General features: G+C 44.3%; 1 protein-coding gene across 1 annotated transcript in view; it reads right to left on the bottom strand.

Moving 5' to 3' along the window:
* The window catches only part of LOC110942568, a 38,575-nt gene extending 15,583 nt beyond the window's left edge, over positions 1-22,992 (bottom strand). The window contains exons 1-3 of the mRNA XM_022184340.1: positions 22,747-22,992; positions 21,686-22,652; positions 21,578-21,623 (exon numbers count right to left, since the gene is read on the bottom strand). Of these exons, the coding sequence (XP_022040032.1) occupies positions 21,578-21,623; positions 21,686-22,652; positions 22,747-22,992 (1,259 nt within the window). The remainder of the gene's footprint in view (positions 1-21,577; positions 21,624-21,685; positions 22,653-22,746) is intronic.
* Between the last annotated feature and the right edge of the window lie 1,709 nt (positions 22,993-24,701).

Raw genomic sequence — 24,701 nt, forward strand, 5'->3', positions numbered from 1 at the left:
TTGGAACCTTCTTTTAGACTTACCTAGGATTGTTTGAGAGAAGATTCCTTCAAATCTCTGTCCCAAGTTGGTCCAAATGTGCAGGATTTTTGGCTGCATTTATAGAAAACGACAGCCTCCTGGACACGGCCCCGTGTTCGCTGGACACGGCCCCGTGTGCAGATAAAATTCTGACACAGTTTGTCCGTATTCTGACGTTCTGATCAGAAGGGAATCTTTTGGTGGACACGGGGGCGTGTTGGCCGGGCACGGCCCCGTGTCGGGTAGCTGTTTTATGAAGTTTGTCGCTACTAAGGAGTTTATTTATATCGGGTGGTTCTTGATTTGTTGGAACAACCCCAAAGTTGTCACACCCCCAAAATCCACCCGCGGAGTACCACCGCTTGGGAGCGTGACATGACCAGGATCAAGCCACCAATCATATTGAACATGTAAATATATAGTAAAAGTTATCCATCAATACGAAAGGTGTTTATCAAAACCAACATAGTTAAGTATAGCGGAAGCATTAATGTAAAAACCCAATCATAAGTATTAATGTATGAAATGACATAAGTAATCACGATCCATTTGCCCACAACGACCTGCTCCTCCTTGTGCAAGCTCCATAATGTACCTAAGGTCCTGCAAGGCATGCAGCAGAAAATCAACAACTAGTTGAGCGAGTTCACAGAAAGTAAGTTCATAACAGTAATGCGTAAGTTCATCTAGTGGGGGCTTCCCATGCAAGTATATACTACTGGTGGGGGATTCCCACATTTATCCTTAATAATGGGGGCTTCCCATTATGGTACTTACTAGACTCTTTGCAACCATGTGTTCTTCTTAATCCGAGAACAGGAATACGTACAAGGTCACGCAGGATTTACGTGAGTGCCCTTCCCCGAGGACAGTGGTACGCGTGGGGTTTATGTAGGATTTACGTAAGTGTCCTTCCGACCCGGAAGACAGTAGTGGGTGTTAGGTTACGCAGGATTTACGTAAGTGTCCTCCCGACCCGGGAGACAATGGTAGATACTAGTTTACGTAGGTTTTACGTAAGTGTCCTGACTATCCTGAGGACGATGGTCTATAGTCTAGTGATTGCGTAAGTATGAGTAATCATTCCATATCAAACATTCCAACCTAATTCCCAACCCGGGAATCCCATGCCTTGGCTGTGTGAACTCACCTTGGGTTGCTCGGCAGATACACAAAGAAGAGGGTTCTTGAACTAACAGTGGTCAACCACGTCCTAACAGGGTTACCACACAAGTCAGGTTTTGACTCAAGTAATGCACGTACGTATCACATAAGTTAACGCGTTACAAACACGCATAGATCATGGTAACACTTAACAGTCAAGAGCATAATCTTAGCCCAAATGTACTCGGCCCAACATAACCCGGCCCAATTAAACAACATAATAGTCCAATGGCATACACGGCCCAAACACTTAAACAGATAATTCAACTTGTACGACCCATGCATCTTGTGCGACTGGGGATCACATTGTGCGACTCGTTTTGGGCTTTGAGGCCCAACAGTTAAACAAACTTTATCACATGTGCGATTCAGTAAACCTTGTGCGATTCATACGGGTTGTGCGACTGACTTTGGGCTTGTTCGGCCCAAACAGCCTAACGGCTCAACTTGTGCGATCAGTGTGGGCTTGTACGTTTGTGTCTTGGGCTTCTAAGGCCCAACAGCTAAACGACGTTACCCCTTGTGCGACTGGGCATGCCTTGTGCGACTGGAGACCCCTTGTACGATCAGGGCCTCTTGTGCGACCGGATCAGCTTGTGCGTTCGGATCAGATCTTGCATGATCTGATCTTGTGCGATTCCGGTCTTGTGCGATCCGTAACAAACTTCCGGATGTCATGCAATCGGTTACAAGCTTTTAACAGTTTCCATATTTACAATCAATTAACAACTAATCAGTTTCCAATCATGCCCCTAATCGATCAAACTAGCATATCTAGCATTTCAATTCACATGAACCCTAATTACATATCAAGTCTAATCATCAAGCATAGCAAGCAAACATAACAACTCGGTGCTTATCCAAGTTCGATACATCACAGCCGAAACATCATTGATCAAACATAACATCCAGATTATCATGCAAATCTAATTCGCAAACAAGACATGATAGCCGAACAATAACTATAATCACATATCCGATTGGCTAGAACATTAACACATGATCAATATTAAAACACTATCGATTATCATCATACTAAATCATGCTATCAAGAACCTTATGTTATCATTCGAGATTATCATACCACACACAACATAATATCATCAAACAATAATTAATTATACTAACCAAATAGAGAAGGAACGAGAGTTGATCCGAACAAGAGAATGGTCCGACCCCTATGAACTTCGATGAGGATGATGTTTGGCTGCCTTCGGTTCGTGAGAGAGAGAGAGAAGAGCTAGGGTTGTTGTGTGTATTGTGTTTTGTGACAAATGAGAGAACAACCCCTTAAGGGTGTTTGTTTGTTTACGCAGAAGAGAAGTGGGCCGGCCCATCACGGCTGCCCCTTCTGGTCCGATTTCATAAAATACGGCCCCAAGCAAGTGGGCTTGTGCGAGTGTGAGTGTTGTGCGGTTCGGGCTCAAGTAACATAATCATACACATAACATATCATGTATACATTCGTTAAAAACACATATCACATAACATTCAATAATCATTCGCTTAGTCAATCAAGTTCATATAGTCGTGTCATGTTCATAAACGTTACACAAAGATAGGTTCAGAATTTCGAGTTGTCACATTATCCCCAACTAAAAAGAAATTTCGTCCCGAAATTTGATGTGCACTCACTGAGGAAGCTAGGTAAGTTCAATCGTTCGTTCACTGATTTTCCTGGGGTGTCACATCCTCCCCCCGTTGATCTGGAATTTCGTCCCGAAATTCCGAAGTAGTAGCTTCAGCCTCAGTAGTGGTTGCATTGGTTCCGAATAACTGGGGGTACTTTTTTGTCATCCTGTCTTCGCATTCCCAGGTGTACTCTGGGCCACGTTTGGAGTTCCAACGTACTCGAACAAGAGGGATTCTCTTGTTTTTGAGGACCTTTACATCCCGGTCCGTGATTTCTACAGGTTCTTCGACGAACTGCAACCGCTCGTCGATAGTGAGTTCCTTAAAAGGAATTATGAGGGTCTCATCTGACAGGCACTTCTTCAGATTCGACACGTGAAAGACATTGTGAACTGCACCGAGTTCAGCTGGTAGGTTCAACTTGTAGGCCACTTTTCCGATTTTCTCAATGATTTCGAACGGTCCGACGTACCGCGGATTTAGTTTGCCCCGTTTGCCAAAACGAACCACACCCTTCCAGGGTGAGACTTTTAGTAAAACCCGGTCCCCGACCTGAAATTCCAATGGCTTTCTACGCTTATCCGCGTAGGCTTTCTGACGGTCGCGTGCTGCCGCCATGCGTTGTCGTATCTGTGAAATCTTTTCTGTGGCGTCCACTACAATCTCTGGACCCGTAATCTGACTATCGCCCACCTCTGCCCAACAGAGAGGTGACCGGCATTTACGTCCGTACAAGGCCTCGAATGGAGCGGCTTGTATGCTGGTGTGATAACTGTTATTGTATGAGAACTCCACCAAAGGGAGATGCTTTTCCCAGCCGTTGCCGAAATCGATAACACATGCCCGAAGCATGTCTTCAAGAGTTTGAATCGTTCGCTCAGACTGCCCATCCGTCTGAGGATGATATGCTGTGCTCATGTCTAATCGTGAGCCGAAAGATTTGTGCATCGCTTGCCATAGTTCTGACGTGAATCGTGCATCGCGATCCGAAATGATGGATGTGGGCACCCCGTGCCTCGAAACAACTTCTTTAAGATAGATGTCTGCGAGAGTGGAGAACTTATCCATTTCCTTTATAGCCAGGAAGTGTGCAGACTTTGTGAGTCGATCCACGATCACCCATATGGTATCATTTCCCCGCTGGGATCTAGGTAGGCCTGTAACGAAATCCATGGAAATTTCTTCCCACTTCCATTGCGGTATCTTAGGTTGTTGAAGTAGGCCCGCTGGTTTCTGGTATTCAACCTTGACTCTCGCACAGGTCAAGCATTTGCCGACGTAAGTAGCAATGTGGGCCTTCATGCTAGGCCACCAATAAGTAGTCCTGATATCGTGGTACATTTTGTCCGATCCTGGATGTACCGAGTAGCGAGACTTGTGAGCTTCGTCCATTACAAGCTCTCGTAAACCGCCATAAAGTGGGACCCAAATACGCCCCGTTACATAGTAGGCACCGTCTGCCTTCTGTTCTAATCGCTGTCGTGAGCCGCGTAGGGCTTCAGCCCTGACGTTTTCTGGTTTCAATGCTTCTACCTGAGCATTTCATATCTGTGCTGGAAGGCTAGATTGAATCGTAAGCTGCAGCGCTCGCACGCGCCGAGGTAAAGTGTCTTTCCGACTGAGGGCATCAGCCACAACGTTGGCTTTGCCTGGATGGTACTTGATGGCGCATTCGTAATCGTTCAGTAGTTCAACCCATCGTCGTTGACGCATGTTCAAATCCTTCTGCTTAAGAATATGCTCGAGACTCCTGTGATCGGTGTAAATCGTGCACCTGGTACCGTACAGGTAGTGTCGCCATATCTTAAGCGCGAAAACAACAGCTCCCAGCTCTAAATCGTGCGTCGTGTAGTTCCGTTCGTGAATCTTAAGTTGGCGCGAGGCGTAAGCAATGACCTTGTCGCGCTGCATTAACACACATCCAAGACCCTGAATGGATGCATCACAATAAACCACGAATTCATCTGTGCCCTCTGGCAATGAGAGGATAGGTGCACTGCAAAGTCTATCCTTTAAGTGCTGAAAAGCAGTTTCTTGCGTGTTGCCCCAACGGTAGGTGACACCCTTCTGTGTTAGTAGTGTAAGCGGCTGAGCAATCTTCGAGAAATCCTTGATAAACCGTCTATAGTACCCCGCCAAACCCAAAAATTGGCGTATTTCCGTTGGTGTACGTGGTGCAGGCCAGTTTCTGATCGAGTCTACCTTGGATGGATCGACATGGATCCCATCCTTGTTCACTACGTGGCCTAAGAAGTGGACTTCACGAAGCCAGAAGTCGCATTTCGAAAACTTAGCGTACAATTGTTCCTTCCAAAGGAGTTCCAAAATAAGGCGTAGGTGCTGCTCGTGTTCCTCCTGACTCTTGGAGTAGATCAGGATGTCGTCGATGAAAACAATGACGAACTTGTCAAGATAGGGTTTGCACACCCTGTTCATAAGATCCATAAATACGGCAGGCGCGTTCGTTAATCCAAATGGCATGACGAGAAACTCGTAGTGACCGTATCGAGTTCTGAATGTTGTCTTGGAGACGTCCTCCTCCCGGACTCTCAGCTGGTGATAACCTGACCTCAGGTCTATATTCGAATAGTAGCACGACCCTTGCAACTGGTCGAATAGATCATCTATGCGTGGAAGAGGATAACGGTTCTTCACCGTCACCTTGTTGAGTTCACGGTAGTCGATGCACATCCTGAAGGTACCATCCTTCTTTTTCACGAAAAGTACTGGAGCTCCCCAAGGCGAAGAGCTTGGACGAATGAAGCCCTTTTCCAAGAGCTCTTGTAGCTGCTTTGACAGTTCCTCCAATTATGATGGAGCTAGACGATATGGTGCATGAGCTATGGGTGCTGCTCCTGGAGCGAGCTCGATTTGAAATTCGACCTGACGGTGAGGCGGTAATCCAGGTAAATCTTCAGGAAACACCTGAGGATAGTCGCGTACAACAGGAATGTCTTCCAATTTCTTTTCCTTCACTGATGCATCCGAAACGAGTGCCAAGATTGCGGTGTGACCCTTCCGCAGACACTTCTGAGCCTTCAAGAAAGAGATGATGCCTACCACGGCACCACTCCTGTCACCTTGAACTTCGAGGGGTTCTTGACCAGAACGTGGAATACGAATGATCTTCTCACTGCATAAGATCTCTGCCTGATGTTGGGATAACCAATCCATCCCAATAACGATATCAAAACTTCCCAAGACTATGGGAATAAGGTCGATGGAGAAAGCTTGACCGGCTAAGACAATACTACAACCCTTGACTATTTGCGTGGCTTCTAAACTCTTACCATTTGCTAACTCTACGACATGTTTGGTGCTTAGGGGTGTTGATGTACGTTTTAACAATTTACTGGCTTTCACAGAAATATAACTTGTATCCGCACCCGAATCAAATAAAACAGTAACATAAATATCGTCAAGGAGAAACTTACCCATAACCACATTGGGATCGTTCATTGCATCTCCTCGTCCTAACACGAAAGCTCGACCCCTTGCCTCGTTGCCATTGTTGTTGTTGTTTCCCCCGTTGTTGTTGTTCCCGTTGCCCTGGTTATTGTTGTTGCGATTCTGGTTCTGGTTCAGTTGAGGACAGTCGCGTTTGTAATGACCTTCTGCCCCACACTGGAAACATCCCCGGTTTCCACGTTGTGGCTGCTGTTGCTGTTGTGGGTTATGTGGAGCTGGTTGTTGCGGTTGCTGGTTCTGATTTGCAGGCCATGGGCTCCTACAGTCTTTGGCCTCGTGACCCATCTTGAGACATCTTTGACAACGACCCTTGTTGCACTGGCCGCTGTGATGTCTGTTGCAGTTGTGACACTTGGGGTGAAACCCTTGATACCTTCTCTGTCTATGACCACCAGAGGTTTGCTGACTAGGACTCTGGTAGTGGTCAGTCTTCTGCTGCTGAGCTTGAGATTGAACTGTTGCTGAACCTTTGCTAGAATCCCCATCCCACTTTCTTTTGTTGTCACTGGGTGTAGTGGGAGTAGCGGCTGAAGTGGTAGCACTGATGCGTTTGGGCAACTTGTTCTGTTCCACCGCCTGATCCGTAAGGCGATGAGCAAGACGCTGGATATCTTAGATATTGTCGAGGTTAGCCGATGTAACATGGCTCTGAATTTCTGAGGCTAGACCCTTGAGGTACAACTCGATGCGCTTGATCGGAGGGTCTACCATGGTAGGACACAAAATGGCCAGTTCGTTCGATCGCTTCGTGTAAGCTTCTATCTCTGACCCCGTCATCTTCAAGTGATAAAACTCATTCTCCAACTTGTGGATATCATCCCTTGTGCAGTACTCACGCTTGATAAGTTCCTTGAATTCGTTCCAGGGTGTGGCGTTAGCAGCTGCCAACCCTAAGATCTGAACTTGGGCGTTCCACCAAGTTAGTGCTATTCCTTCTAGCGTGCCAGTGGCGTATTTCACCCTGCAAGCCTCAGGGCATTCACACATCTCGAACACTGACTCTAGCTTCTCAAACCAGTGGAGGAGTCCCACTGCCCCCTCTGTGCCGCTGAAAGTACTTGGACGACAGTCCATGAAGTTCTTAAAGGTGCAAACTTGCTGCTGCGCTGGTTGACCTGCTTGAGCAGCTGCAAGTGCCGCAGCAACTTGAGCTTGAACGAGAGCCTCTAACTGGGCTTGAGTCATGTTAATTCGTCCAGACATGGTCTTCATTGTAAAAGTAGCGTAAGTGAGAATAGTTCGCGAGTAGGGCGATGACAGAAAAGCGTAAGCACGTAGGGATTCTCATGCTATAGTGTCATGTGTATCTAAGCGTAATACGAGCAAAGTTCTACACGTTTCTAGCATGCAGGTAATAAACATAAACCTTATTACCTAGGATGTCGAGTCTTGCACGTGGAGCGAAGCGTCGTTGTGGATCGTTGAGAGCACTGTTCTGGTTATAGTCTGGTTTTAATAAAAACGTTTTCCCATATTAAAACCTAGTTCTCTATAACCAATGGCTCTGATACCAATCTGTCACACCCCCAAAATCCACCCGCGGAGTACCACCGCTTGGGAGCGTGACATGACCAGGATCAAGCCACCAATCATATTGAACATGTAAATATATAGTAAAAGTTATCCATCAATACGAAAGGTGTTTATCAAAACCAACATAGTTAAGTATAGCGGAAGCATTAATGTAAAAACCCAATCATAAGTATTAATGTATGAAATGACATAAGTAATCACGATCCATTTGCCCACAACGACCTGCTCCTCCTTGTGCAAGCTCCATAATGTACCTAAGGTCCTGCAAGGCATGCAACAGAAAATCAACAACTAGTTGAGCGAGTTCACAGAAAGTAAGTTCATAACAGTAATGCGTAAGTTCATCTAGTGGGGGCTTCCCATGCAAGTATATACTACTGGTGGGGGATTCCCACATTTATCCTTAATAATGGGGGCTTCCCATTATGGTACTTACTAGACTCTTTGCAACCATGTGTTCTTCTTAATCCGAGAACAGGAATACGTACAAGGTCACGCAGGATTTACGTGAGTGCCCTTCCCCGAGGACAGTGGTACGCGTGGGGTTTATGTAGGATTTACGTAAGTGTCCTTCCGACCCGGAAGACAGTAGTGGGTGTTAGGTTATGCAGGATTTACGTAAGTGTCCTCCCGACCCGGGAGACAATGGTAGATACTAGTTTACGTAGGTTTTACGTAAGTGTCCTGACTATCCTGAGGACGATGGTCTATAGTCTAGTGATTGCGTAAGTATGAGTAATCATTCCATATCAAACATTCCAACCTAATTCCCAACCCGGGAATCCCATGCCTTGGCTGTGTGAACTCACCTTGGGTTGCTCGGCAGATACACAAAGAAGAGGGTTCTTGAACTAACAGTGGTCAACCACGTCCTAACAGGGTTACCACACAAGTCAGGTTTTGACTCAAGTAATGCACGTACGTATCACATAAGTTAACACGTTACAAACACGCATAGATCATGGTAACACTTAACAGTCAAGAGCATAACTTGTGCGTTTTAATCTTAGCCCAAATGTACTCGGCCCAACATAACCCGGCCCAATTAAACAACATAATAGTCCAATGGCATACACGGCCCAAACACTTAAACAGATAATTCAACTTGTACGACCCATGCATCTTGTGCGACTGGGGATCACATTGTGCGACTCGTTTTGGGCTTTGAGGCCCAACAGTTAAACAAACTTTATCACATGTGCGATTCAGTAAACCTTGTGCGATTCATACGGGTTGTGCGACTGACTTTGGGCTTGTTCGGCCCAAACAGCCTAACGGCTCAACTTGTGCGATCAGTGTGGGCTTGTACGTTTGTATCTTGGGCTTCTAAGGCCCAACAGCTAAACGACGTTACCCCTTGTGCGACTGGGCATGCCTTGTGCGACTGGAGACCCCTTGTACGATCAGGGCCTCTTGTGCGACCGGATCAGCTTGTGCGTTCGGATCAGATCTTGCATGATCTGATCTTGTGCGATTCCGGTCTTGTGCGATCCGTAACAAACTTCCGGATGTCATGCAATCGGTTACAAGCTTTTAACAGTTTCCATATTTACAATCAATTAACAACTAATCAGTTTCCAATCATGCCCCTAATCGATCAAACTAGCATATCTAGCATTTCAATTCACATGAATCCTAATTACATATCAAGTCTAATCATCAAGCATAGCAAGCAAACATAACAACTCGGTGCTTATCCAAGTTCGATACATCACAGCCGAAACATCATTGATCAAACATAACATCCAGATTATCATGCAAATCTAATTCGCAAACAAGACATGATAGCCGAACAATAACTATAATCACATATCCGATTGGCTAGAACATTAACACATGATCAATATTAAAACACTATCGATTATCATCATACTAAATCATGCTATCAAGAACCTTATGTTATCATTCGAGATTATCATACCACACACAACGTAATATCATCAAACAATAATTAATTATACTAACCAAATAGAGAAGGAACGAGAGTTGATCCGAACAAGAGAATGGTCCGACCCCTATGAACTTCGATGAGGATGATGTTTGGCTGCCTTCGGTTCGTGAGAGAGAGAGAAGAGCTAGGGTTGTTGTGTGTATTGTGTTTTGTGACAAATGAGAGAACAACCCCTTAAGGGTGTTTGTTTGTTTACGCAGAAGAGAAGTGGGCCGGCCCATCACGGCTGCCCCTTCTGGTCCGATTTCATAAAATACGGCCCCAAGCAAGTGGGCTTGTGCGAGTGTGAGTGTTGTGCGGTTTGGGCTCAAGTAACATAATCATACACATAACATATCATGTATACATTCGTTAAAAACACATATCACATAACATTCAATAATCATTCGCTTAGTCAATCAAGTTCATATAGTCGTGTCATGTTCATAAACGTTACACAAAGATAGGTTCAGAATTTCGAGTTGTCACATTATCCCCAACTAAAAAGAAATTTCGTCCCGAAATTTGATGTGCACTCACTGAGGAAGCTAGGTAAGTTCAATCGTTCGTTCACTGATTTTCCTGGGGTGTCACATCCTCCCCCCGTTGATCTGGAATTTCGTCCCGAAATTCCGAAGTAGTAGCTTCAGCCTCAGTAGTGGGTGCATTGGTTCCGAATAACTGGGGGTACTTTTTTGTCATCCTGTCTTCGCGTTCCCAGGTGTACTCTGGGCCACGTTTGGAGTTCCAACGTACTCGAACAAGAGGGATTCTCTTGTTTTTGAGGACCTTTACATCCCGGTCCGTGATTTCTACAGGTTCTTCGACGAACTGCAACCGCTCGTCGATAGTGAGTTCCTTAAAAGGAATTATGAGGGTCTCATCTGACAGGCACTTCTTCAGATTCGACACGTGAAAGACATTGTGAACTGCACCGAGTTCAGCTGGTAGGTTCAACTTGTAGGCCACTTTTCCGATTTTCTCAATGATTTCGAACGGTCCGACGTACCGCGGATTTAGTTTGCCCCGTTTGCCAAAACGAACCACACCCTTCCAGGGTGAGACTTTTAGTAAAACCCGGTCCCCGACCTGAAATTCCAATGGCTTTCTACGCTTATCCGCGTAGGCTTTCTGACGGTCGCGTGCTGCCGCCATGCGTTGTCGTATCTGTGAAATCTTTTCTGTGGCGTCCACTACAATCTCTGGACCCGTAATCTGACTATCGCCCACCTCTGCCCAACAGAGAGGTGACCGGCATTTACGTCCGTACAAGGCCTCGAATGGAGCGGCTTGTATGCTGGTGTGATAACTGTTATTGTATGAGAACTCCACCAAAGGGAGATGCTTTTCCCAGCCGTTGCCGAAATCGATAACACATGCCCGAAGCATGTCTTCAAGAGTTTGAATCGTTCGCTCAGACTGCGCATCCGTCTGAGGATGATATGCTGTGCTCATGTCTAATCGTGAGCCGAAAGATTTGTGCATCGCTTGCCATAGTTCTGACGTGAATCGTGCATCGCGATCCGAAATGATGGATGTGGGCACCCCGTGCCTCGAAACAACTTCTTTAAGATAGATGTCTGCGAGAGTGGAGAACTTATCCATTTCCTTTATAGCCAGGAAGTGTGCAGACTTTGTGAGTCGATCCACGATCACCCATATGGTATCATTTCCCCGCTGGGATCTAGGTAGGCCTGTAACGAAATCAATGGAAATTTCTTCCCACTTCCATTGCGGTATCTTAGGTTGTTGAAGTAGGCCCGCTGGTTTCTGGTATTCAACCTTGACTCTCGCACAGGTCAAGCATTTGCCGACGTAAGTAGCAATGTGGGCCTTCATGCTAGGCCACCAATAAGTAGTCCTGATATCGTGGTACATTTTGTCCGATCCTGGATGTACCGAGTAGCGAGACTTGTGAGCTTCGTCCATTACAAGCTCTCGTAAACCGCCATAAAGTGGGACCCAAATACGCCCCGTTACATAGTAGGCGCCGTCTGCCTTCTGTTCTAATCGCTGTCGTGAGCCGCGTAGGGCTTCAGCCCTGACGTTTTCTGGTTTCAATGCTTCTACCTGAGCATTTCATATCTGTGCTGGAAGGCTAGATTGAATCGTAAGCTGCAGCGCTCGCACGCGCCGAGGTAAAGTGTCTTTCCGACTGAGGGCATCAGCCACAACGTTGGCTTTGCCTGGATGGTACTTGATGGCGCATTCGTAATCGTTCAGTAGTTCAACCCATCGTCGTTGACGCATGTTCAAATCCTTCTGCTTAAGAATATGCTCGAGACTCCTGTGATCGGTGTAAATCGTGCACCTGGTACCGTACAGGTAGTGTCGCCATATCTTAAGCGCGAAAACAACAGCTCCCAGCTCTAAATCGTGCGTCGTGTAGTTCCGTTCGTGAATCTTAAGTTGGCGCGAGGCGTAAGCAATGACCTTGTCGCGCTGCATTAACACACATCCAAGACCCTGAATGGATGCATCACAATAAACCACGAATTCGTCTGTGCCCTCTGGCAATGAGAGGATAGGTGCACTGCAAAGTCTATCCTTTAAGTGCTGAAAAGCAGTTTCTTGCGTGTTGCCCCAACGGTAGGTGACACCCTTCTGTGTTAGTAGTGTAAGCGGCTGAGCAATCTTCGAGAAATCCTTGATAAACCGTCTATAGTACCCCGCCAAACCCAAAAATTGGCGTATTTCCGTTGGTGTACGTGGTGCAGGCCAGTTTCTGATCGAGTCTACCTTGGATGGATCGACATGGATCCCATCCTTGTTCACTACGTGGCCTAAGAAGTGGACTTCACGAAGCCAGAAGTCGCATTTCGAAAACTTAGCGTACAATTGTTCCTTCCAAAGGAGTTCCAAAATAAGGCGTAGGTGCTGCTCGTGTTCCTCCTGACTCTTGGAGTAGATCAGGATGTCGTCGATGAAAACAATGACGAACTTGTCAAGATAGGGTTTGCACACCCTGTTCATAAGATCCATAAATACGGCAGGCGCGTTCGTTAATCCAAATGGCATGACGAGAAACTCGTAGTGACCGTATCGAGTTCTGAATGTTGTCTTGGAGACGTCCTCCTCCCGGACTCTCAGCTGGTGATAACCTGACCTCAGGTCTATCTTCGAATAGTAGCACGACCCTTGCAACTGGTCGAATAGATCATCTATGCGTGGAAGAGGATAACGGTTCTTCACCGTCACCTTGTTGAGTTCACGGTAGTCGATGCACATCCTGAAGGTACCAACCTTCTTTTTCACGAAAAGTACTGGAGCTCCCCAAGGCGAAGAGCTTGGACGAATGAAGCCCTTTTCCAAGAGCTCTTGTAGCTGCTTTGACAGTTCCTCCAATTATGATGGAGCTAGACGATATGGTGCATGAGCTATGGGTGCTGCTCCTGGAGCGAGCTCGATTTGAAATTCGACCTGACGGTGAGGCGGTAATCCAGGTAAATCTTCAGGAAACACCTGAGGATAGTCGCGTACAACAGGAATGTCTTCCAATTTCTTTTCCTTCACTGATGCATCCGAAACGAGTGCCAAGATTGCGGTGTGACCCTTCCGCAGACACTTCTGAGCCTTCAAGAAAGAGATGATGCCTACCACGGCACCACTCCTGTCACCTTGAACTTCGAGGGGTTCTTGACCAGAACGTGGAATACGAATGATCTTCTCACTGCATAAGATCTCTGCCTGATGTTGGGATAACCAATCCATCCCAATAACGATATCAAAACTTCCCAAGACTATGGGAATAAGGTCGATGGAGAAAGCTTGACCGGCTAAGACAATACTACAACCCTTGACTATTTGCGTGGCTTCTAAACTCTTACCATTTGCTAACTCTACGACATGTTTGGTGCTTAGGGGTGTTGATGTACGTTTTAACAATTTACTGGCTTTCACAGAAATATAACTTGTATCCGCACCCGAATCAAATAAAACAGTAACATAAATATCGTCAAGGAGAAACTTACCCATAACCACATTGGGATCGTTCATTGCATCTCCTCGTCCTAACACGAAAGCTCGACCCCTTGCCTCGTTGCCATTGTTGTTGTTGTTTCCCCCGTTGTTGTTGTTCCCGTTGCCCTGGTTATTGTTGTTGCGATTCTGGTTCTGGTTCAGTTGAGGACAGTCGCGTTTGTAATGACCTTCTGCCCCACACTGGAAACATCCCCGGTTTCCACGCTGTGGCTGCTGTTGCTGCTGTGGGTTCTGTGGAGCTGGTTGTTGCGGTTGCTGGTTCTGATTTGCAGGCCGTGGGCTCCTACAGTCTTTGGCCTCGTGACCCATCTTGAGACATCTTTGACAACGACCCTTGTTGCACTGGCCGCTGTGATGTCTGTTGCAGTTGTGACACTTGGGGTGAAACCCTTGATACCTTCTCTGTCTATGACCACCAGAGGTTTGCTGACTAGGACTCTGGTAGTGGTCAGTCTTCTGCTGCTGAGCTTGAGATTGAACTGTTGCTGAACCTTTGCTAGAATCCCCATCCCACTTTCTTTTGTTGTCACTGGGTGTAGTGGGAGTAGCGGCTGAAGTGGTAGCACTGATGCGTTTGGGCAACTTGTTCTGTTCCACCGCCTGATCCGTAAGGCGATGAGCAAGACGTTGGATGTCTTGGATATTGTCGAGGTTAGCCGATGTAACATGGCTCTGAATTTCTGAGGCTAGACCCTTGAGGTACAACTCGATGCGCTTGATCGGAGGGTCTACCATGGTAGGACACAAAATGGCCAGTTCGTTCGATCGCTTCGTGTAAGCTTCTATCTCTGACCCCGTCATCTTCAAGTGATAAAACTCATTCTCCAACTTGTGGATATCATCCCTTGTGCAGTACTCACGCTTGATAAGTTCCTTGAATTCGTTCCAGGGTGTGGCGTTAGCAGCTGCCAACCCTAAGATCTGAACTTGGGCGTTCCACCAAGTTAGTGCTATTCCTTCTAGCGTGCCAGTGGCGTATTTCACCCTGCAAGCCTCAGGGCATTCACACATCTCGAACACTGACTCTAGCTTCTCAAACCAGTGGAGGAGTCCCACTGCCCCCTCTGTGCCGCTGAAAGTACTTGGACGACAGTCCATGAAGTTCTTAAAGGTGCAAACTTGCTGCTGCGCTGGTTGACCTGCTTGAGCAGCTGCAAGTGCCGCAGCAACTTGAGCTTGAACGAGAGCCTCTAACTGGGCTTGAGTCATGTTAATTCGTCCAGACATGGTCTTCATTGTAAAAGTAGCGTAAGTGAGAATAGTTCGCGAGTAGGGCGATGACAGAAAAGCGTAAGCACGTAGGGATTCTCATGCTATAGTGTCATGTGTATCTAAGCGTAATACGAGCAAAGTTCTACACGTTTCTAGCATGCAGGTAATAAACATAAACCTTATTACCTAGGATGTCGAGTCTTGCACGTGGAGCGAAGCGTCGTTGTGGATCGTTGAGAGCACTGTTCTGGTTATAGTCTGGTTTTAATAAAAACGTTTTCCCATATTAAAACCTAGTTCTCTATAACCAATGGCTCTGATACCAATCTGTCACACCCCCAAAATCCACCCGCGGAGTACCACCGCTTGGGAGCGTGACATGACCAGGATCAAGCCACCAATCATATTGAACATGTAAATATATAGTAAAAGTTATCCATCAATACGAAAGGTGTTTATCAAAACCAACATAGTTAAGTATAGCGGAAGCATTAATGTAAAAACCCAATCATAAGTATTAATGTATGAAATGACATAAGTAATCACGATCCATTTGCCCACAACGACCTGCTCCTCCTTGTGCAAGCTCCATAATGTACCTAAGGTCCTGCAAGGCATGCAGCAGAAAATCAACAACTAGTTGAGCGAGTTCACAGAAAGTAAGTTCATAACAGTAATGCGTAAGTTCATCTAGTGGGGGCTTCCCATGCAAGTATATACTACTGGTGGGGGATTCCCACATTTATCCTTAATAATGGGGGCTTCCCATTATGGTACTTACTAGACTCTTTGCAACCATGTGTTCTTCTTAATCCGAGAACAGGAATACGTACAAGGTCACGCAGGATTTACGTGAGTGCCCTTCCCCGAGGACAGTGGTACGCGTGGGGTTTATGTAGGATTTACGTAAGTGTCCTTCCGACTCGGAAGACAGTAGTGGGTGTTAGGTTATGCAGGATTTACGTAAGTGTCCTCCCGACCCGGGAGACAATGGTAGATACTAGTTTACGTAGGTTTTACGTAAGTGTCCTGACTATCCTGAGGACGATGGTCTATAGTCTAGTGATTGCGTAAGTATGAGTAATCATTCCATATCAAACATTCCAACCTAATTCCCAACCCGGGAATCCCATGCCTTGGCTGTGTGAACTCACCTTGGGTTGCTCGGCAGATACACAAAGAAGAGGGTTCTTGAACTAACAGTGGTCAACCACGTCCTAACAGGGTTACCACACAAGTCAGGTTTTGACTCAAGTAATGCACGTACGTATCACATAAGTTAACACGTTACAAACACGCATAGATCATGGTAACACTTAACAGTCAAGAGCATAACTTGTGCGTTTTAATCTTAGCCCAAATGTACTCGGCCCAACATAACCCGGCCCAATTAAACAACATAATAGTCCAATGGCATACACGGCCCAAACACTTAAACAGATAATTCAACTTGTACGACCCATGCATCTTGTGCGACTGGGGATCACATTGTGCGACTCGTTTTGGGCTTTGAGGCCCAACAGTTAAACAAACTTTATCACATGTGCGATTCAGTAAACCTTGTGCGATTCATACGGGTTGTGCGACTGACTTTGGGCTTGTTCGGCCCAAACAGCCTAACGGCTCAACTTGTGCGATCAGTGTGGGCTTGTACGTTTGTGTCTTGGGCTTCTAAGGCCCAACAGCTAAACGACGTTACCCCTTGTGCGACTGGGCATGCCTTGTGCGACTGGAGACCCCTTGTACGATCAGGGCCTCTTGTGCGACCGGATCAGCTTGTGCGTTCGGATCAGATCTTGCATGATCTGATCTTGTGCGATTCCGGTCTTGTGCGATCCGTAACAAACTTCCGGATGTCATGCAATCGGTTACAAGCTTTTAACAGTTTCCATATTTACAATCAATTAACAACTAATCAGTTTCCAATCATGCCCCTAATCGATCAAACTAGCATATCTAGCATTTCAATTCACATGAACCCTAATTACATATCAAGTCTAATCATCAAGCATAGCAAGCAAACATAACAACTCGGTGCTTATCCAAGTTCGATACATCACAGCCGAAACATCATTGATCAAACATAACATCCAGATTATCATGCAAATCTAATTCGCAAACAAGACATGATAGCCGAACAATAACTATAATCACATATCCGATTGGCTAGAACATTAACACATGATCAATATTAAAACACTATCGATTATCATCATACTAAATCATGCTATCAAGAACCTTATGTTATCATTCGAGATTATCATACCACACACAACATAATATCATCAAACAATAATTAATTATACTAACCAAATAGAGAAGGAACGAGAGTTGATCCGAACAAGAGAATGGTCCGACCCCTATGAACTTCGATGAGGATGATGTTTGGCTGCCTTCGGTTCGTGAGAGAGAGAGAGAAGAGCTAGGGTTGTTGTGTGTATTGTGTTTTGTGACAAATGAGATAACAACCCCTTAAGGGTGTTTGTTTGTTTACGCAGAAGAGAAGTGGGCCGGCCCATCACGGCTGCCCCTTCTGGTCCGATTTCATAAAATACGGCCCCAAGCAAGTGGGCTTGTGCGAGTGTGAGTGTTGTGCGGTTTGGGCTCAAGTAACATAATCATACACATAACATATCATGTATACATTCGTTAAAAACACATATCACATAACATTCAATAATCATTCGCTTAGTCAATCAAGTTCATATAGTCGTGTCATGTTCATAAACGTTACACAAAGATAGGTTCAGAATTTCGAGTTGTCACAAAAGTGCCTAAGATACCTTAATTGTCCTATACTAAGGCGAGAACGCAAGAGGTTATCGGTGAGGGTAATTCCTATTTTCATTCTAGGTGGACAAGTCCAACCCTTTTCCGGGCTCTCGTTAAAGAAGGTGTATGCCGAATCGCTCAGGTCTATGTATGCATCGAACGAAGTCGATGGGGAGTCCTTCACGGCACAATCGACACAGGGACGACTATCGTCCAAGTCCTTTCTAGGTATAAAGGTAGTTTCGGGAGCAACGAGGTTGTCGGAATGCGGTTCCAACATTTCCTCATGGTCATCATCTTGGGATGGATCTATAAAATCCTTCCTAAGTTCTTTTGACCAATTGAGAATTAGCTCTTCTAGTTGAAATAACTCGTCAAGGAGCATTTCTCCTAGAATATCTGGCTGGGCGCATTCGAGGAGAGATAGTGCTTATTTTTACTTTCGCCCCTCTTAAGGTTACAAGGAATCGGTGGGTCTATATAGTGGGGCCTATAATTGAGAAAATAACATTTTAATTTCTCATGTTCGCCTCCACATAATCGACACCACATACCATAAGAGTGCCGAAAGTAAAAAGAATTACTATCACTCATGTTTGTGTCAGAAATTACCAACCGCCGGGATCTAACGGTTCTGTTTTCAGTATGAGAATCTTGGGCACGGGGCGTGTTGCGTGGACACGGCCCCGTGTTCAGCTTACTGTCTGACTTAAAACAGGATTGCCAGTTCCAATGATTGAGCACGGGGGCGTGTTCAGCAGGCACGGCCCTGTGTTGAGCTCTGCAGAAGCTGAAAATCTAAGAAAAATCCTAAAAATCAAAGAAAATAATAAAAATATGATTAGGCCGTTGATTCCTAACTTTCTTAAAATCCTTGTGTCCCCGGCAACGGCGCCAAAAACTTGATGCGTGTGTAGTGTAATATATTTTAGATGTATATTTAAGCCCCTTTTTACACTTTTAGCCAAGTTTTAAATTTATAAAACACGATATTTACTAACACTAAACACACATATGGGCAAGTGCACCCATCGTGGACGTAGTATAGTGTTGGTAAGATACCGAGGTCGTCCAAGGACACAAGAGCTTTTAATACCGGTTTATCCTCAACGTCTAATCAAATCAAAAAAGTGAGAAAAATGTTTTAAACTAAGAAAAATAAAAACTAACTAAATGCTGAAAAATAAAATAAAATAAAAACAGATAGACAAGATGAATCACTTGGATCCGACACGTGTGTTAGTATAACCTTTGATTATTTTCGCACTTTTGCACTTGTTTAAGAGATTATCTTAGTTATTGTAGTAGGCCCCTCTTTTGAAGGCGACGTTACCCTCAACCCAGTAGTTTGAGTCAGCAAGGATACAATCCTAAAGGGTCGGATTATTGAAAGATAATGAATTAAGTTATTAATGCAAATTGTGATAGGCCCCGCTTTCGGCGGTGACGTTACCCTCGGCTAAGTAGTCTGAGTCAGCAGGGATACAGTCCTAAATAGCCGGGTTATAGTATTAATAGTAGTTAACTTATGAGGGGGTCAAAGAGTTTGGATCCCCGCCATCCAATACCTATGGGCATTGAAGGAGATCCTACTAAATTTGACCCAGGTCCCAAGCAGGACCTCTAAACGCTGAACAAGGGCAAAACCCTTACCAAACCGTTCCCTTAACCCCCGACCAGGTAGCCAACATACCTCCATATAGACCGTGGAGATATGACTGGTGAAAATCTTTTATTTTATATAGACAGTAAAATAATGCCAAGACACCACGGACAAACGATAAGGAAAGATCACCTTCAACATAAGTAACTAGTTATTAAAGTCATTAATACAAAACCAAATAAAAAGTGCAAAAGATTAAAAATAAAAAGTATTATACTAAACACTTGTCTTCACCAAGTGATGTAAGAGACTTAGGCAAACATGGCCTTGATTGTCAAGAACTCTTACGATCAATCTTGGATCCCGAGACGACTCACACACTCTATGATGGACAATGGATGATGGTGGTGGATGATGGTGTTATGGTGGTGGTGGGTGGTGGATGAAGTGTGAGAGAGGTGGTGTGCCAAGGGATGAGATGGAATGAAACCAAGCACCCCTATTTATAGGCTGAACAGAAGGCTGGGCACGGCCCCGTGTCCGCTGGACACGCCCCCGTGCCCGTCTGACATTCTCTCTCTTCATTATTGTAATTCGCAATTACAATTAATGCGCCTGCTGTACTTTCACCACGCCCCCGTGCCCGCTGGACACGGCCCCGAGGTGGGCAATGGAAGCTTCTACTGGTTTGTCTTTTCTGCTGCTTCTTGGGCACGGCCCCATGTTCGCTGAACACGGGGCGTGTTCAGTCTTCTGTTTTCTCTTCTTTGCCTTGGGAGGTGCCGTTGAGGGTCCGGGCGGTCTACTTTTATTCCTTTTCTTGTATTTATGCTAGAATTAGTTGTCTTTTTGCTTCTTTTGTGATTTTGAGCTCATTTCATCCTGAAAATACAAAAGAAAGACAAAAACACTCTTTTTCCAACATTAGTACTTAAAAAGGGTTAGTTTTATGCCTTAATTGATGTGATTTATATGTTGCATTTTACACACATCAATTGCACGTTGACTGTTTAGTTGTTTGCTTGTTTGCCTTGTAATTGTATACGTGGATTATATGAATTATATGTTGAGATATTTGCTGGTTATGTTATCTGTTTAATGTGATTAAGGTGTTTATCATGTATCCTGATTAAAAATCTAAACTAATTAAACCTCTAACATGTCCGACGAAACACAAGTGATTCGCCATAAACCGCACCGACGAAACAGAGTTTGTTTCGTCACAAGCATCCTGACGAAACGAGTGTTTCGCCGGCCCGTTGTTTCGCCAAAGCCCACTAAGGGCCCAGTTCATTTACATGTTATATTTTACGCAAACTGTTGCATTCGGGAAACAATGGACCAAATCAAAACCCTAGAGCCCCTCTTCTATGTGACGGTAGTTTGTGTTCTCCAAGCCCTCTCTAGCGATCAATCCATTATTTCATTCCATCTCGGCCTTGATTGATTAATTGTGAGCACATAGTTTAGCATACCGAGCAAACCAAGGTGAGTTCACACTCCTACCAAGGCATGGGATTCCCAGGGTTGGGAATGGGTTTGAATGATTACTTGTACTTACATTGTTACTGGGATTACGTACCACTGACCTCATGAGGGGAAGGTCACTTGTAGATACTGCTAGACTAGTGATACTAATACTACTCTTCGCACACACGCTTGGAGTGGCCGCGATACTAACATAATACTAATCTTCGCACACATGCCTGGAATGGCCGCGATACAAATACTAAACTTCACACACATGCCTGGAGGGCCGCGATACAAATATACCTAGTCTAGAATACATGGGAAACCCCCACTAATCTTCGCAAACATGCCTGGAGGGCCGCGATACAATTATATACGATACCCGGTTACTAAATGAACATACGGTTTACACTACGAATACTAAAAACTAAACAACCAACTGTGAACTCGCTCAACTTTGTTGTTGACTCTCTGTTACATGCCTTGCAGGTTGTTAGGTACTCATGGAGCTTGCACTGGGAGGCGCAGTCGTTGTGGGACATGGATCGTGGATGCCATGTTAAACTTATTAACATTTGAACTTGTTACTTACATTGGGTTTTCATATTATGCTTCCGCTACTTAAACTATGTTTTGTTTGGACACCAATTGTATTGTGTTGGATTTCTTAAACTGTTTTGAATTATATGCTATGTTCAATATGATTGGTGGCTTGATCCTGGTCATGTCACGCCTCCAAGCGGTGGTACTCCGCGTGTGGATTTTGGGGGTGTGACACATCCGATGTAGACCTTGAATGCATTTTCCTGTGCCAATCAACTTCTTCGAGTGTAAGCCCTACATTACACAAAAATCGGGGAAAAAACTTACTACACATTGTGACTCTTTTGATAATCTACCAACTGAAAATAAATTGCAATTAAAGTTTGGAACATATAAAACTTCATTGATTTTATTTCCACCGATCAAGGTGCAATCCCCTTTCGCTTCTACCGGTATGTTGTCACCATTCGGTATCATAACAGATGCCTCTCGTATGGTTCGAGTACCATTTTCAAGAGACTCCAGGTTATGAATGATGTGCTCGGTTGAACCTGAATCCACGATCCAATCACTATTTTCATTATGCTTACCAGCCATATTTACCTTACGAATAGGGTCACCTTCAGTATTTTGCTTGTTATTGGCAAAATGCTTCATGAGCACCTGATATTTGGTTTCATTCAGGCCTGCTAAACTGGGCTCGGTCTCAATGTGGGTTGCTTTTGGCTTTACTTTATCAACCTTTGCTTTTCCGGGCCACCATTCAGGATATCCTATCAACTTGAAACAACCATCTCGTTTGTGGCCATCTCTCCCACAATGAGTGCAATGATCGATTTCATCAACCGCAGTTCGCTTGGGTTCTTTTGAGACCCCTCTGTTGTTTTGTTGGAAGTTGGAAGGTCTTTCTCGTCGTCCTTGGGTTTTTAACGCAGCCGGCTCCACTTGAGTCCTCTTTATCATCATGATTTTCCTTTGTTGTTCTTCCTCCGAAGCAAGACGGTAGGCTTCTCCAAGTGTGGGAGTCGGCTTGATTGAGAGAACATGGGTCCTTATTGTGGTAAAGTCCCCATCAAGCCCCATCAAAAACTCGTACAACCACTCTTTTTCCTTGAATTCACTGAGCCTTTTTCCGAAGTTACAAGAACAGTTTCTACAGATGCATTGTGGGACTGGAAGCACTGACTGTATCTCATCACAAATACCACGAAGTTTGGTATAATAGGCTGAGACAGATGAACCATCCTGATGAGTAACCGAAAGAGATTGTTTTAGTTCATAGGCTCGAGGCACACTCTCCTTCCCAAACCTTTCCTTCAGATCCTTCCATATTTCAGAGGAGGCGTTAGCATATTTTACACTCCCTTAATGTCTTTATCCATCGCCATCGTGAGCCATCCGATGATCATGGCATCACAACACATCTACTACATATAATCCTCTGCTGTCTTCTCTGGTTTGGGAATCGTCCATCCATGAACCCCATCTTGTTCTTTGCAAACAGGAAATTAGCCATCTCCTTGGCCCAACCGCTGTAGTTTCCATCGGTTAAAGCCTCGTTCGCGTGCATCTGTTTGGGTAAATCAGAAGGGTGTATGTAATAAGGCGAGGTGACGTCAATGGCATCATTCTTGCCACTGCCGCTGGGTTTTTCTCCGGTCATGTTGAATCACGAGCGATGGTTCTCAAGAGCCCGCTCTGATACCATGAGAAATTAGGTTTAGAACTTGGTTTTTTATTGAATAACAAATCGCAGGAAACGTGAATAAATACAATCAAGATCCTAAGACTTAGGAGCCAAACTAGGAAACAAAATAACTTATAAAAAGATAATAATACTAATTGATTTGGTTTATTTTTTATATTATCCTTTAGTGATACATCATTCAATGCTCTAATTGCTAAGGTTTGCGTCCATTCTACTCTAAAAGAGTTTAGGCCTATAAGCCTCATCGGGCATAGTTCAAAGTGCTACCCAAAATTTTGGCCTTGTGTCTCAAGAGGCTGATTGGTAAAGTTATTGGGTGTGAACAATTGGCTTATAAAGATAGTCGAGTAATTTTTTATAAACTCTGGCATTGACTCCCAAGTCCACATCAACATGTAAGGGAGTTATACACCGCCCCGTAAGGACGTTGGTGAGTTAACGGGCATGGGGGATGGATGCATGGGATCCACCAATCAGATGCAAACACACTTTATTTTTTTTTTCTTTTATACATTACATATGAAACCATTACACACTTTTGAGTAAAGAAAAAAGTGAGTAAAAGCCTTCTATCTAAATGATAGTCACTTTTTAGGTAAACTATTACTCATATTTTTTTTCGAACGACAAATTTCTTTTAATCATTGTCGTCTGTGAAACTTGAATCCAATACTTTTCTCTTCTAAAATCAGGTGTTTGAATGTTTTGTCTTTGCTAATGAACCACTATCCCATTGATAACTATTACTCACATAGTTTAATTGATATTTATATTTATAAGATTTTGTTTCTTTTAGTTATATTGTCATTGGTTGGTTTGATTTGATGAATGATGAGAAATTAGAATTTGCGAGATTTGTGTATTTGAATGGTCAACTGGTCAAGGAGTGAAGGAAAACTTTTTGTTGCAAAAGCTCCAAAACGTGTATTATTTTCTTAAAATTGTTTTAAGGGAACTGATGTTTCCAATCCACTATTCCCTTATCATTAGTATCGTATTTTTTAATGTTTAAATACTTGAACTTCCTTAATTATGTTTAATACATTAAGTACATTTTATTAGTGGCGGATCCAGGGGTGTTTTGGGGGTTCCTGAGAACCCCTTCAGTTTGGAAAAAAATGAAAAAAAATAGTGGAAATTTTGTATGATTTAGAAAAAAATAGTGAGAATTAGTAAAAATCTAGCAAAAGGAACCCGGTGAAAAAAAATCCTGAATCCGCCACTGTTTTATATTGATTTATTAATCATATAGAAAGAGGAATTTAGGTTCATTCACTTTTTTAAAGCAAGATAATGTTGCGAAGAAGAAAAGTCGGTTGATTAATGAAGTGGTGGAGGTGGGTCAAAATTTAGTAGACGAGTTGCTTGACCCTGTTGATTATACTTTCGATCTTAATAAAGATCCAACGGACGAAATACAACGTGAAACTGATGCTACCTTGGTGGTGGGGAAAATTGCTGGTTTTAGAATCTCTAATTTTAGATCGGAGGTTAACAAGATTGTGCAGGACGAATCGGAGTCAGGCGGTCATAAATGAATTGGTTAATTATTAATATCAGGAGAATCGGAGGTGCTGAGAAGCCGGTGTGGATTAATTCTTTGGTCAGAAAGCATAGAGTCTCTTTTTTATGTATGCAGGAGACTCAAGTTTCTAATTTGGCGC

Source organism: Helianthus annuus, chromosome 5 (genome assembly GCF_002127325.2).
Source record: "Helianthus annuus cultivar XRQ/B chromosome 5, HanXRQr2.0-SUNRISE, whole genome shotgun sequence".
Classification (NCBI taxonomy): domain Eukaryota; kingdom Viridiplantae; phylum Streptophyta; class Magnoliopsida; order Asterales; family Asteraceae; genus Helianthus; species Helianthus annuus.